The sequence below is a fragment of the Ovis canadensis genome, chromosome 18, assembly GCF_042477335.2.
Source record: "Ovis canadensis isolate MfBH-ARS-UI-01 breed Bighorn chromosome 18, ARS-UI_OviCan_v2, whole genome shotgun sequence".
NCBI lineage: Eukaryota > Metazoa > Chordata > Mammalia > Artiodactyla > Bovidae > Ovis > Ovis canadensis.
The window spans coordinates 46,883,790-46,898,237 of record NC_091262.1 but is presented as its reverse complement, the minus strand read 5'-3'; the positions used below and the strand labels follow the sequence as shown (position 1 = coordinate 46,898,237).

At 38.9% G+C, this 14,448-nt stretch overlaps 1 protein-coding gene across 3 annotated transcripts in view; it reads right to left on the bottom strand.

The window, feature by feature from the left end:
* Positions 1-14,448, bottom strand: part of SIN3A (SIN3 transcription regulator family member A) — a 66,226-nt gene that overhangs the window by 38,475 nt on the left and 13,303 nt on the right. For all 3 annotated transcript variants that reach the window (XM_069559489.1, XM_069559488.1, XM_069559490.1), the window contains exons 2-3: positions 5,887-6,108; positions 1,204-1,380 (exon numbers count right to left, since the gene is read on the bottom strand). In XM_069559489.1, the coding sequence (XP_069415590.1) occupies positions 1,204-1,380; positions 5,887-6,075 (366 nt within the window). In that variant the 5' untranslated portion in view covers positions 6,076-6,108. The remainder of the gene's footprint in view (positions 1-1,203; positions 1,381-5,886; positions 6,109-14,448) is intronic.

The window sequence follows — 14,448 nt, the reverse complement described above, 5'->3', positions numbered from 1 at the left end:
TTTTTTCAGGACTCAGTAACAATAATACATTTTGGGATACAGCCACCACTCTACAGATAGAGAGTAAAAATGTTTTAAGGAAAACTGATAGAGCTTACAAATATTTTCCTAAAGACAGAGCCCAGAGTAAAGTTTCAGGCCCAAATAATTACTCTCTTTAGGACTATGTTTATGCATAGTCAACTCCTAATGACTTAAGCTAATATACAGGGTAAATTTCACAAAATCCCTCTATATAGCTTAGCTTTGGTGTGCTTTTATTTATGTAACATTTAATTTCTTTAGGCCAATGTTAAAGTTCTTGAGAACCCAAACAATGAGGGCAGGAGTCAGGGAGAACTAGATTAAGTACCAAAAAATGAGAGAGATGAAATATCTCCTTCACATAGATGTATCTTTTAAGGATACATTGTTCACTCCTACTTGCAAGCTACTTGATATAATTACAATTGTATGACCAAATAAAGATCTAACATCTTATCTCTTTATAGGTCTTCAGTTTTACACTTCTTGTACTTGATTTCAAATTTTATATAAAAACTAGGGGAAAAAAAAGAAATCTGGAAAACTTACTACCATAATCACACATTTGGAAAAGTAACACTCAACTAAACAGAGAGAGAAGGTTAGCTGGAAATGAAAGTTTCATTTCTCCATGGATGCCTCATGAATTTCAAAGTGTTGAAAACCTACAGCATACACCCAGTAGATCAGATGAAAACACTGACTTTTTATTCACAACGATAGCCTTTCCCAAACTTCATAAAGGTCTCCCCAAAGGAGCATGTGATTTACTAAGGATGGACTTGATGATGCTGGCCAATTCAGCTGGTCATAAAGAATAAGAAGATTAAACCATAATACTTGGGTCCATTTACCATATAGGACTGTAGTCAACCATATGTATGTTAATAAAACCTTATTCCATGCTAAGAACTGAAGAGTTCAAAAGCAGGCATCCAAAAAATGGACTTCATTTCAAATAGCTCCTCAATCCTGGAATGTCTGAACACCACACATTCATCCCAAAAACATCTCTTGAATTTATTCTCTGGATCAGGCTCAAGGTGCTAGGACAGGAAATCAAAAGAAGACTTCTTGTCATTGACCCCCCAGCCTACTGTAAACAGCTGTAACACCACTAGCAACAAGCTGAAGCCAATGCTGCCTGCTAAGAGAGAAATGGAAGGGGCGGAACACCACCTTGAGTCTCTGAAACTGCTGCTGTCCCTGCACTGGTGCAACTGGTGGAGCTGGGTGAGCGTGACTCTGGACCACCTGGCCTCCGTGGGGCTGCACGGCTGTGGGGTGATGATGGCTGCTGTGCACCGCTGCGATGGTGGGCCCATGACTGCTGGAGCTCTGCGGCACTGCTGAAACCTAGAACGGACAAAACGCTGATGAGAAGCTTCAAGGCTTGTGCATTCCTCTCCAAACGCCTCTAAAGAACACACACACACAAAAGATTACCAGAAACCCAAATTTCCCACAAAAGGGAATTGGTGAAATAAACTATAGCCCACCCATCTTAGAGCAGAATTCTACAGCTATTAAAAATTATATAGCTTGGTATATCTCAAACCATCTGTGGCAAAGGACCAGTTTTTCTTGTTTCTTAAGTTCTGATCCTTCATGGACTACTACTTTTATGAAATACGATAAAAATGAATTACTACATATGAGATAAAAATACATAAGCCCCTATTTTTTATTACAAGGTTCTACAGACATAAAATTACAATGTCCAATTGCTAAATAAGTTTCTAAACACTCCATTTCTGTACTTATCTCATTACAGACTAGTATGTAGTCCACATCAACCATCTGTGGACCACAGTTTGAATAGCACTGATAGAGAGGCATATATTTTAACACTTAAAAATGCTCACAATCCATAAACTGAATGTATTCATGTGTTGCATATGGATTTAAACTTTTAAATAATTTTTTAAAGCACATTACACAAAGCAGTATATATAATATACTAAGGATAAATTAGGAGTTTGGAATTAACATATACACATACTATATATAAATGAGATAACCAATAAAGACCTACTGTATAGCACAGGGAACTATACCTGGGATCTGGTAATAAACTCTAATGGAAAAGAATCCTATACACACACACATGCACTGTGCTGTACATCTGAAACTAACACAACACTGCAAATCAACTATACTAGAATAAAAAAATTAACATTCAGAAAAAAAACACAATAAAATTTTAAATCCTAGAGAACAAATATATAGTAAAATGTGAACATTTTGTGACTGTAAGGTTAGAGAATATTTTTATTTTGTTTATTCTGTATATTCTCATTTGTTCCTGGAGTGAAAGCTCCAAGTCTCTAGTCACTGGACTAGGACTCAGGGAATTCCCCCTTATTTATGACTTTTAAAATAAAAAATTTTTAAATTTTCCAACCTGTTCGTGAAACATGAAACATATTTCTTATCTATTCTCTCTTGTCCTCTTAAAAGTTTAGGGTTAAAATAGAAGGCCCCTTTCCTTCTATTTCTATTGCAAGAAGTGTTATATAAAATTTCCAAAGCTCTAAAAATTTTTCTATTTCAGAACTTTAATCACTACAGAAAACAACTAAGAACAATACACCTGATACGCCACATCTCCAAGGTAAGGAGACTAAATAACATGACACTTTGAAACAATGTAAACTAAGCTAAGTACTACAACTTGAGAATGTTTTTTTCCCCAAGGCCCCACAGATTTACAAAGATTACCCTGGGCAGAGCAGAAGGTGGGAAACAGAGCAACTATTTACAAATCCATAGAAACAATAAACATTAGGAGTAAAAAGAAACTATTTAGATGATTCGAAAAGCTCTAATATTTTTAAGAAGAGTTTTATGTTTCTAAGCTTTTAATATTACAACATGCATATACTGAACAGGTTTTTCTAAGACTTAACTAGCATTTACAAATACTTGTGATGGCTGGTTTTATAAGAGCACATTACAGTTCCTGGTATAGGAATAAATGTGATTATCCCAGGTATAGGAGAAAGTCGTGAACTAGTTCAGACAAAAGTAATCACCCAAGGAAAACACATCACCTTTCTTTCCTACAAGTCCTAATGTAACGATGTGATCTGTAGCAGTCCTCTGACTGCCCCACCCCACCCCATAGGAAGGCACTATATTGCTGCAAGGTGGGCTCCAGTGGAGGAGTGACACCTAAGGAATTGCCATTTCCTACTTCATCCAGGTTTCCCTCTACCTTGACTGTTTTCTTATAATAAATTCCTAGATATGTAATTGCTAGGTAAAAAAATAACAACTTTGATACAAACTGTCAAATCGCTCTCAAGGAAGATTAAACCAATTTATATTACCAGTACCAGCCAAACCTTTTTATTTTTTCATTTTTACTTTATTTTTTCTGGCTGCACCACATGGCTTGCAGGGGCTCAGTTCCTTGACCAGGGACTGAACCCATGCCACAGCAGTGAAAACCCAGAATCCTAACCACCAGGCTACCAGGGAACTCCTGTGCCAGCCCAACCTGTGCGTCTCTAGACTAGTTACATAAGTTATGGTTCTGACTGAACTGGAATGGAATATTATATATGCAATGATTTTTTAAAAAATCACTTGGGATGTGCACTGGTGGTCCAGTGGCTAAGACTCCAAGCTCCCAATGTGGGGGGCCCGAGCTCAATCTCTGGTCAGAGAACTGGATCCCACATGCCACAACTAAGAGTTCACATGCCACAGCTAAAGATCCCGCATGCTGCAACTAAGACCTGGAGCAGACGAGTAAATAAATATATACATATATTTTTAATTACTTGGGTCTATACATATATTCAAGTGGAAAATTGTCTACTATGTATTAAGTGAAAAGAAATAACAGAACAGTGTAGACTGTATGGCCTAAATTATGTAAAGAGGGAAGTACAGCTAAATAATTAGAAAAGTAAATAAACATGCCTGCATATGCAGAGAAAACTCTGAATACCCGAGAAATGCACCCAGTGGGGTTAAGTCTGAGGGCTCAGAGGAAGAAGTCACATCTTTTTATTTAAAATGGTGACATTTACTTTCAAAATTAAAAAGGGCAAACACAAATTTATATTTTTACAAAAAAGAGTGAACAGACAAGAGATGAATGATCAGTGTTGATCAGGATATGCAATGACAGGAATATACAATGCTGGAGTAAATAAACTGGGACAGCTCTGAAAAACAATTTGACGTTACCTGCTAAAGGTGAAAATGTATGCACCCTATGGCCCAGCAAACCCTCTCCTAGATACTCAAACTTCCTACTGTGTCCTCAGACCTGCAGTTCAGTTGTTGCTCAGTCGTGTCCTACTCTTTGCGACCCCATGAACCGCAGCACGCCAGGCCTCCCTGTCCATCACCAACTGCCAGAATCTACCCAAACCCATGTCCATCAAGTCGGTGATGCCATCCAACCACCTCATCCTCTGTCGTCCCCTTCTCCTCCTGCCCTCAATCTTTCCCAGCATCAGGGTCTTATTTCAAATGAGTCAGCTCTTCGCATCAAGTGGCCAAAGTACTGGAGTTTCAGCTTCAATATCAGTCCTTCCAATGAATACCCAGGACTGATCTCCTTTAGAATGGACTGGTTGGATCTCCTTGCAGTCCAAGGGACTCTCAAGAGTATTCTCCAACACCACAGTTCAAAAGCATCAATTCTTCGGCACTCAGCTTTCTTCACAGTCCAACTCTCACATCCATACATGACCACAGGAAAAACCATAGCCTTGACTAGACGGACCTTAGTCGGCAAAGTAATGTCTCTGCTTTTGAATATACTATCTAGGTTGGTCATAACTTTCCTTCCAAGGAGTAAGCGTCTTTTAATTTCATGGCTGCCAATCACGATCTGCAGTGATTTTGGAGCCCAGAAAAATAAAGTCTGACACTGTTTCCACTGTTCCCCATCTATTTGCCATGAAGTGATGGGACCAGATGCCATGATCTTCGTTTTCTGAATGTTGAGCTTTAAGCCAACTTTTTCACTCTCCTCTTTCACTTTCATCAAGAGGCTTTTTAGTTCCTCTTCACTTTCTGCCATAAGGGTGGTGTCATCTGCATATCTGAGGTTATTGATATTTCTCCCAGCAATCTTGATTCCAGCTTGTACTTTATCCAGCCCGGCATTTCTCATGATGTACTCTGCATATAGGTTAAATAAGCAGACCTGCAGAATGGTCTGCAAAAATAAGCAGCTTGCACCAGAATGCAAACCACCTCCTTCACTAATAAACACGCTGTTTAATTCCACTGCCTTTTTTTTGTATTTCCACAGCAAGACCTTCTTGATAAACTATGTAGTGCACCAAGTCTGCAAGCTCATCTCGCCGGGACTGCCGCTGCGAGCACCACTGCACTAGGAAAACCTGCGGACACTCACTGAAGCCCCTGTCTAACAGGAAAAGTCTGGAAACAGCTTGATACTCTACCAACAGAAGAATGGATAAATTAATTGAATATATTCACGTAATTCATAACCAAGTGAAAATTCTACTTAATTGGTCACATACATGAAAATGCATGTCTTAGGAACCACACTGAATGGGTTTAAAAAAATGAATCAAAGAAGAAAATATACATTTTTACTTCAGATTCAAGTTCAAAAATACAACTAAACAACTTTATTGTCGCAAAAGCGACCAGGGAAAGACAGGATGAACTTCAAAGGTTACAACAACACTCTTTTAAAAAAATGTGTGTGGTAAATACACAAGTGTACACTGTTTACATTATTTTTTATACCTTCCATATAGCCCATAAACAGATTTTTAATACCTGAGTGTTTAACAAAAACTTTGTAACTGGATGCTTTACCAGTGTTCCTCCTTTACCCTAGTCCCTTGCTGGGCTCCAGCTTACCTGATAACTGGGTGTCACAGAGTACTGAATCCCTGTGGCTGACTGCATGGTCTCAGACACCGCTTCATACACAGGAGGGGCAGGGGCAAGCACCCGGTGCTGGTGAGGAAAAGCCTCCGCGCTACCAGGAATCCGACGCTGCTGGGCCGCATACACCGGTGACTCCTGGTCATCCAAACGTCGCTTCATTCTGCGTTCATGCTCAGGGATGCACTACAAAACCTGCAGAAACCAAAAGCAACCACATGCAAACCAATTCACACTCCAATATAACTTGTACGACCAGTTACCCGAAAGTTCAACTCCTGGAGACAATGACTATCTCCTGCATCTAGAGATGATCACTGGGTAGTTTAAGTGCATGGGGGACCACACACTCCCAATCCCAGTGGACAGATTATCATAGCTGAGAGACAAAAATGTAAATAATAACCCAGTTTGAATTACCTTGATACTGCAGAGCAGAAAAATAGCCTCCAATTTAGAAACACACAAATATACCTTTCTTTATTCTCTGGTTTTCTCAAGTGCCATCATCCCTAATATTAATTATATTATTCACTGGCTATAAAAACATTCAAGTGTTTCTTCCTAACTCCTCTCAAAAGCTAGCATTATAACTGTGGTCTAATTTTTAAAGTATGAAATGTTTCAACAATTAAATGGTATCACAGAATACTAGGCCAGTAGTAAAGAGGACAATGGTTGTAAACTTGCCAATTTAAGAAACTATATACATCCCAATAAGCTCCTCCTTCCATGTAAATTTATTTCTTCAAAAATAAAGTAAGGTTGAAACTGACCATTAGTAAGGTTTCTCCTTATATTCTCAAGTTCTAAAGTGATTCCAGAACCCCCCAGTTTAATAATCCCCCTGTACGGGAATAGTTCCTTTCCCGCAGCACACAAAGTCTAGTCTCTGGCCAGGAATCCAGATGGGTCTTTTCGGAGCTTTTCCAACATCAGTATCATTAATACAAGCATATCAATAAGAAAGAGAGCTCTAGTCAGCCAAGGACAAAATGGGCCAAGCCCTACCACTTTTCTGGTCACAAAACACAGCCTAAGAAAGACACGGCTGCTGTGGTGAGAAGATTAAAAATACAGTAATAGACTTCACAAGCCACTCCCTTTCCATCTAAAGCAAGATTCTTTTTAAAATTGGGGGGGAGTGGGTTACCTAGTTTCTAAACACATCCGAATCTCTTTTCCTCATTTCCCGGGAGCGTGCAGGCCCCGAGGGGACGCAATCCTCACAAGGACTCCTCGAGGCTGCTTCACCTCTTCTCCAGCCTCACCATCATCTTCAGCATGCCTGTAACTCGGGTGCTCAGCCCTGAAAGAGCGTCTTGGGTTGTTCTCACACTCTCACAAACCTAAGTTAGACTCTGACACAGGAGCACAACTGTTTCATCTGCAAGCCAGCCATTTTCAATATTATCTTTCTGTAAATCTCAAGCCATAATTAATCTTTCTGCTGATTATACTGTATTTTTTGCTGTGAGGGATATGAGATCTTAGTCCCCCTACCAGGGATTGAACAGAAGCACCCTGCATAGGAAGCGTGGAGTCTTAACCACTGAATCGCCAGGAAGTTCCTATTCTCCATAAATTTAGATCGAAGGACTGTCGCCCAAATTTATATAATATGTTGAATTCAGTTAACTGGAGTTGAAAACATACTGCTGATGGCTGCCGAGGGGAAATAATTTAAAATGTCTTAACTGATTATGTCTTCCCAGGCTTTTCTAGTATGAAGTAGCATATTTAGCACAGTATTTCAAAATTTTTCAGACATATTAAGAAGTTAGAAATATAGATTTACACATGCTATTTGATACTTAAGAACTACCAGTCAACTGACTAGGAACACTCAATCTCAACCTTTTGGGGAGTAAGTCTAATAAATGGACAGAGTGAAAAGTCTTAAAGACTTTTTGGCTGTTACTTCTATGTAAACCCATGATCTAGATCACAGTTTGATCTTGGGTTCTACTAGCGTGGAACCTAGATGCTTAAATACACCTGAGATTAATCCCTGGAACCAAAAGCCAGTCAATACTTCATAAATGGAAAACCAAATTTAGATCAGAAGGTCACGACACAGACTATGGAAAAAAGACTAGAGTACCTGTCAAGACCTGGATTCTAGTCTGAACTGACTTGAAGCCATGTAACTTTGGTTCTGTTTTCTTATTTGCAAAAGCATGTAATTAGACTATTCTGTGCGTGCACGCTAGTCGTGTCCAACTCTTTGCCATCCCATGGACTGCAGCCCGCCTAGCTCCCTTCTGTCCATGGAATTCTCCAGGCAAGAATACTGGAGGGGGTTGCCATTTCCTTCTTCAGAGGCCCTTTCTGACTCAGAAATGGAACCTGAGTCACCTGCATTGGCAGGCAGCTTCTTTACCACTGCTCCACCTGGGAAGCTATTCCCAAATGCTGGTCTACCGACAAGTCTATGGGAAGATGAAAAAGAAGGGGAGGAGGCTGCAGTGAATTTTCCAAAGGTTAAGTATTAGAGAACTATACTTTATTCTGAGATCATATCCTATCTTTTAGCTATTAAAATATCATTTCCTTTATAAAGTGACTGTGATTCTATAAAGTAGTTAACTTAATTTGCCTCTAGAGTTTGCCTTCCAGACCATCTCTATGATACTGTAAGAGGCTGCCCAAGGTCTGTACTTTCTGTGAACTGCCCTCCACTTCTTTAAGAATTACCACTCTTAATTCTATTCCCTAAATGATTCTCAAATCAATTGCTTCTCCGCTAGTCATACAGGCAACCCCTCATTTTTGGACCTTATCATGCTTTGTTACCAACACCTTCCAGCCTCTCTCCCATACAATCTACACTGCTTTTAAAATGGTTGGCTTCAACTGCAAATCCAATCCAGTTGTACATCCATCAATCCAGGATTTTCCTGGTGGTCCAGTAGTTAGGACTCGGCACGCTAACTGCTGAGGGGCCTGGGTTCAATCCCTGGTTGGGGAACTAAAATCCCACAGGTCACACAGTGCAGCAAAAATAAATAAATAAATTAAAAAAATCCAAATTTCTTAAGTCAGCCTTCGAAATTCTTTCTCACTGATTGTGGGGACAATTTAACTCACCAATTATATCCATTCAATCCCACCCTATCATCCAGGTTGTCAAAATGTCTTTCCACTCCCCTAAAGAAGCCCGAAATCTGTAAGTTTCTTCAAGATAGAGTCCTTTCCAACTTTGTCTGCATTTCTCACCTTCCAGACACTCATCACAGATGCTCAAATACTGCATATGCAGAAGGGAAAGGTAACAATTAACATAACAGCAGCATATATTGAGTGTCAAGCACTATTCTATACAATTTACTAGTGATAATTTAATCCATTCAATAACCCTGTAAGCAAGGTGCTACTATTCTCCATTTTATAAATAAGGAAACTGAAACGCAAAGATTAAGTAAACTGCCCAATGTTGCACAGCTATGAATCCACGAAACCTGCCTCCAGAGCCTGGGTTCTTAACCATCTCACTATCCTACCTCACACAGAAGAGGAGAAGACAACAGGAAGAAGAGTTCCTTTACTGATTTAACACACACACACGTTGAGCAACTTCTGCTTTCTTTAACTTCTCACACACTTGCCTCATTCACCCTTTCTTCAGCCTTACCCAACAGCAGGAATGCTCTGGCAGCACTCATTCATTCATTTAGCAAATATTTAGATATGAAGGTGGCAGATGATTTCAACCTATGCCCTAGAAAAGTCTGAAAGCTAGTTGGAGGGACTTTCCCGATGGTCCAACGGTTAATTAAGACTCCATGCTGCCAATGTGGGTGGGTGGTGGGGGTGGGTTCAATCCCTGGTCACGGAATTAAGATCCCAGCTGCCGTGAGAGGCGACAGAAAGCTTAAAAACAAAACGCTAGCTGGAAAGACCATATACAGCCTCACTAGTAATATAAAGCAAAATGATTACTCAAAGGAATTAGCAAAGATTAAAAAGAGAATGATGATATTCAGTGTAGGTGAGAGTACGGGGAGACACTACTGGTGGTAGCTGGTAAAGACTATTTGGTTGGCAACTTTCAGGCTTTTATCAAATTTTTAAATCAAATTGAAAATGTGCATACCCTTTAACCACCTAACAATTCCACTTCTAGGTCTCTATCCTATACATCTGCCAAGTATATTTACTGCAGCAAAGTATGAAAATTTTAAATGTCTATCAATAGCCAAGTAAACTGGATCCATCCATATTTAGAAAACTATGTAGTAATTAGAAGGATTAGGGTTCATCTACAGGGAAAGGCAGAATAGTGAAAAAAATGAGCTACAGAATATATACAGTGTGCTCTCAACACAGACACAATGTACTCTTTTAAGATTTCTGCATTTCATTGTGTGTAAATTCTAGAAACAAGTACTGAACTCTAGATAAGGAGATGCATGCTCAAGCACTTAGATAAAAGTATAGAGAATTCCCTGGAGGTTGTGATTAGGACTCTGCACTTTCACTGCGGAGGGCCCCCCAAAAGAGTGTACCAATGTCTGAAATGTACTTAGACTATCACCATGAAATTAGTTTGGATTAATGGATGATGGAATGGAAAGATAGATATATAATAAAACAAGTACTGTAAAAACGGAAATAGTAAAATCCAGGTAGTATGTGTATGTGGGTGTCAAATATAAAATTTTATCAAATCGTGGGAGGAAAAGCTAATAATACAAACTAGTTCACAAGTGATACAAACAAACACTATCAACTGGGAAGGGAGTAGAAATGTGTACACTGAGAAAGATCCTATATGGAGAAGGCAATACTTAGTTTTGAAAATTAGGGATGAATTATGGTATGGGAGTATACAGGATGAATTAAAATGTTATAGTAACTTGGACTTATAGGCAGTAAATAGCTTTATAAAATTTTTGTCAATTTATCCATCCTACAAATAGTCCCTGAGTGCCAAGCCCTGTGCTTAGGGTGGGCGCCCCAGCACTGAAAAGGATGTTCCCTGCTCCACAGCAGCCAAGTCCTGGGTATCTGATCGCTACCAGCTCCTCACAACACTCCTGCCGACTGAGCACACTCAAAAGCCTTCTATCTGGAGGGAAACTGATAATCAGAGAAATTAAGCGACTTATTCCAGGTCACAAAGCTGGCTAAAGGAACAAAAGGGTAGATACTCTGTCTCCTTGGAATATATGATATATCTGGAGTAGAAATACTGGACAGACCAGAGGATCCTCCTTAGAGAGAGGTATAGTATAATTCGAAACCATCAAGTATTTGAATGCCAGACGATGGAGCCGAAAGAGTTAGAAAACTACTTTCAAGCCCCAATTTAGTTGACATGATTTTCATCTGCGACTATGGTCTCCAACTGTTTCCAATTTGGAGGTTACCCTGTTATCAAAACTCTAATCTAAGAAGGCAGAATTAAAAAAGAAAAAAAAAAAAGCACTCTGAGGGATAGAAACTAGTAAAGAAAGCCTAATGTGAACAAACAATAGCACAGGACACTACGAAGTCATCAGGTCATTCGTTATAATAAAAAGTGGGAACAGCTCCAAATCATCAGGCAAAGTAATCATAATTCCCAAATAAAACAAGTAGAGCAGGATAATTCTGACATTGCAGGGGAGTCTTCTGGAGTAGGACAGAACAACCGAGGAGCGAACGAGACACATTTCAGACAGGAGGGCAGGGTAAAAGCTGACCCATTCAAAACAAGAAAAATAAAAGCCAATTTTCTAGTTTTATAAACTAAATATCTTTAACCACAACAAAGTGTTGGCCTCCGAGAAATCGAGAAATTTCTCCATAATTACTAAAATCCAAATGGAAAAATCCAACTATAAAGAATCTTTTAATTTAGATTAAATTTCACACATTGGCTTAAATGGAAACAACAGAATTTTTTCAGTCAAGATAAGTTCAAAGTAATAGTGTGCATGGAACATACCACCTTATAATGGAGGATTTTAACACACAACTTTCTTTTTGAAATGCACTTAACTTATGGCTGACCCTTTAGTGCCTCTTGCTTTTGTGTTGGTATTATCTTGAATTAGGCACACTTTAAAGGTCTTTTATTTATACAGTAAAAGAAAAATCTAAAGTTACTCTCTCTTACTACATCACGTGAAATCACATAAAATGTGTCCTGGTCAGTTTTATTTCAATGAATACTCTTGAAAAAATGGAAAGCTTCTCTTCAAAAGTAAAGAAATTTTTGCCAAAGCACAAGTGTCTATAATTACTTCAACCCAGTAAAACTCCTGTCACAGTCTACTTCAAAATATGTCCAAAAATCCACTTCTAGATTTAAATCTGTTAGAAAGTGAAAAAAATGTTTCCAGAATGAAAAAGTCAATCCATTTAGATTTCCCACATTACTCAGAATAATTGCTCAACAAAATTAACAACCCATTTTCCTCAAAATACAGCAAGATATGATACCCAAGCCTCCCCTGAAAAGTAGTTTCACATTTTCCCAAAGAGGCAGTCCCCCAATCTGGGGAGATTTTGCCCCCCTCCAGGGTTCATCTGGCAGTGTTAGAAGACACTTTTTGTTGTCACGATTCCAGAAGAGAGGTGCTACTGGCATCTCATGAATGCAGACCAGGGATGTCACCACACACACTGCAGTGTACAGGACAGTTCCCCACGAGAGAGAATGATTCAGTCCAAAATATTAACACAGCCAAGGCTGAGAAACCGGGATTAATATAATGACAGTCCCATTTGATACATACCTTTTGTGAGCTCTGGTGAAGTTATGTCATACTACAGTGTGACAACAAGTTTTAAAAAGGTGATTCAGGACAATCACCTTGTATGTGCAGATGGTAACACTGCTTTCTTTACAACATGTGATTCACCTTTAACCCCAGTATGCCAGAAAAACTTATCATTAAACATCTGAGCTAGAAACACCTTTATTAGAAATTTTAGCGAGAATTTAAGCTGCAAATCCAAATTTTAGTCCACATCTCCCTGATTTTGAAGATATATATATATAACCAAAATAAGCAATATCCTTTAAAATGCAACTGACTATAGTCATCAGCTGTCATGCACAGACTTATCTCAAGTAAAGTTCTAGCTTATTATTACTTTGGGGTTTTTATTGGTTTTTGCCCTTACATCATCAAACACAACTTTGGGAATCTGTCCATTTACAAAGTGTGTCAAGTAAGTTTTGGTAGAAGAATACCATTGTACATCCTTTTAGCAAATCGGAATGGTTTACACTCTTGTTGAAAATACTGCATTCCTAAGTCCTTCTAGTTGAATGATTCCTGGATGAGGACATCATAGTCCAGCCTGCACCCTATCCTCAGAAATATATTGTCCACACATAAATTCTTCAGTTTGAGAAAATTCATCTAGGATCTTATCATCTAAAGCCTCAAAGTCATCAGCTTGGCTTATGCAATCAATTTTACCATCCCCATCATAGCCAAGAGTGTTGCTACCTGCTGCATTGTTATTGTTTACTCACTAAGTCACGTTTAACTCTTTTTCGACCCCATGGACTATGGCCCACCAGGCTCCTCTGTCCATGGAACTTTCCAGGCAAGAATACTGGAGTTGCCATTTCCTTTTCCAGGGGATTTTCCCGACCCGGGGATTGAACCCACATCTCCTGCATTGGCAGGCGGATTCTCTACCACCAAGCCACCAGGGATGCCCATTACTTTCATCTATTAGTTCCTCTGATAACTGTGAAACGTCTTCCTCTGTTAGTTTTCCTCTTTGCCATTACTGGAGGAAAATAAAAGATTACAGGTTATGAAATATATTGAATAAAAGCTTATTAAAAACTATAAAAATAGTAGCATAAAGAACTGTCATCTACTCTTCACTCAGATAACTCAATTGGTAACATCTTACATAATGTTTCAGATGGCATCTCTCAACTTCTTTTATACTTTTTTGAAAGGTGCTGTAATGCTTTGGGCAAAGCAGTAAGAAAACTGCCGTAATGATGACTTAAAATTTTACTATTGCCTCATTCTTCTAGGATCTCCTAGGTGGTATAGTGGTAAAGAATCCACCTGCAATGCAGGAGATGAAAAAATACAGATTCGATCTCTGGATCAGGGAAGATCCCCTGGAGTAGGAAGTGGCAACCCACTCCAGTATTCTTGCCTGGGAAATCCCATGGACAGAGGAGCCTGGTGGGCTACAGTCCATGGGGTCGCAGAAAGTTGGACACAATTGAGTAGGCACGCATGCACACAATACATCCTTCTAGGCGATTCATCATTCTTCCACTTACTATTTTGGGTGTCTTTTTTTTTTTTTAAGCATAGTTGGGAATAATTGATCAGTAATAATAAAGTAATTCCTAAGATGATGAAAGACCAAAATGGTTCAAGATATAGAATAACTAAGATCATCAAGATCCTACAACTTCGGTCAGATGTATAAACGGTAAAAGCTAGAACCAGTTTATTCCATTAAAAAAAAAAAAGTAAATTTCCATTCTTTTGAAGACCTCTCATAAAGAATCAAGTAATGAAATATAAATCTTTACAGGTAGTTAATACTGCTCAAAAA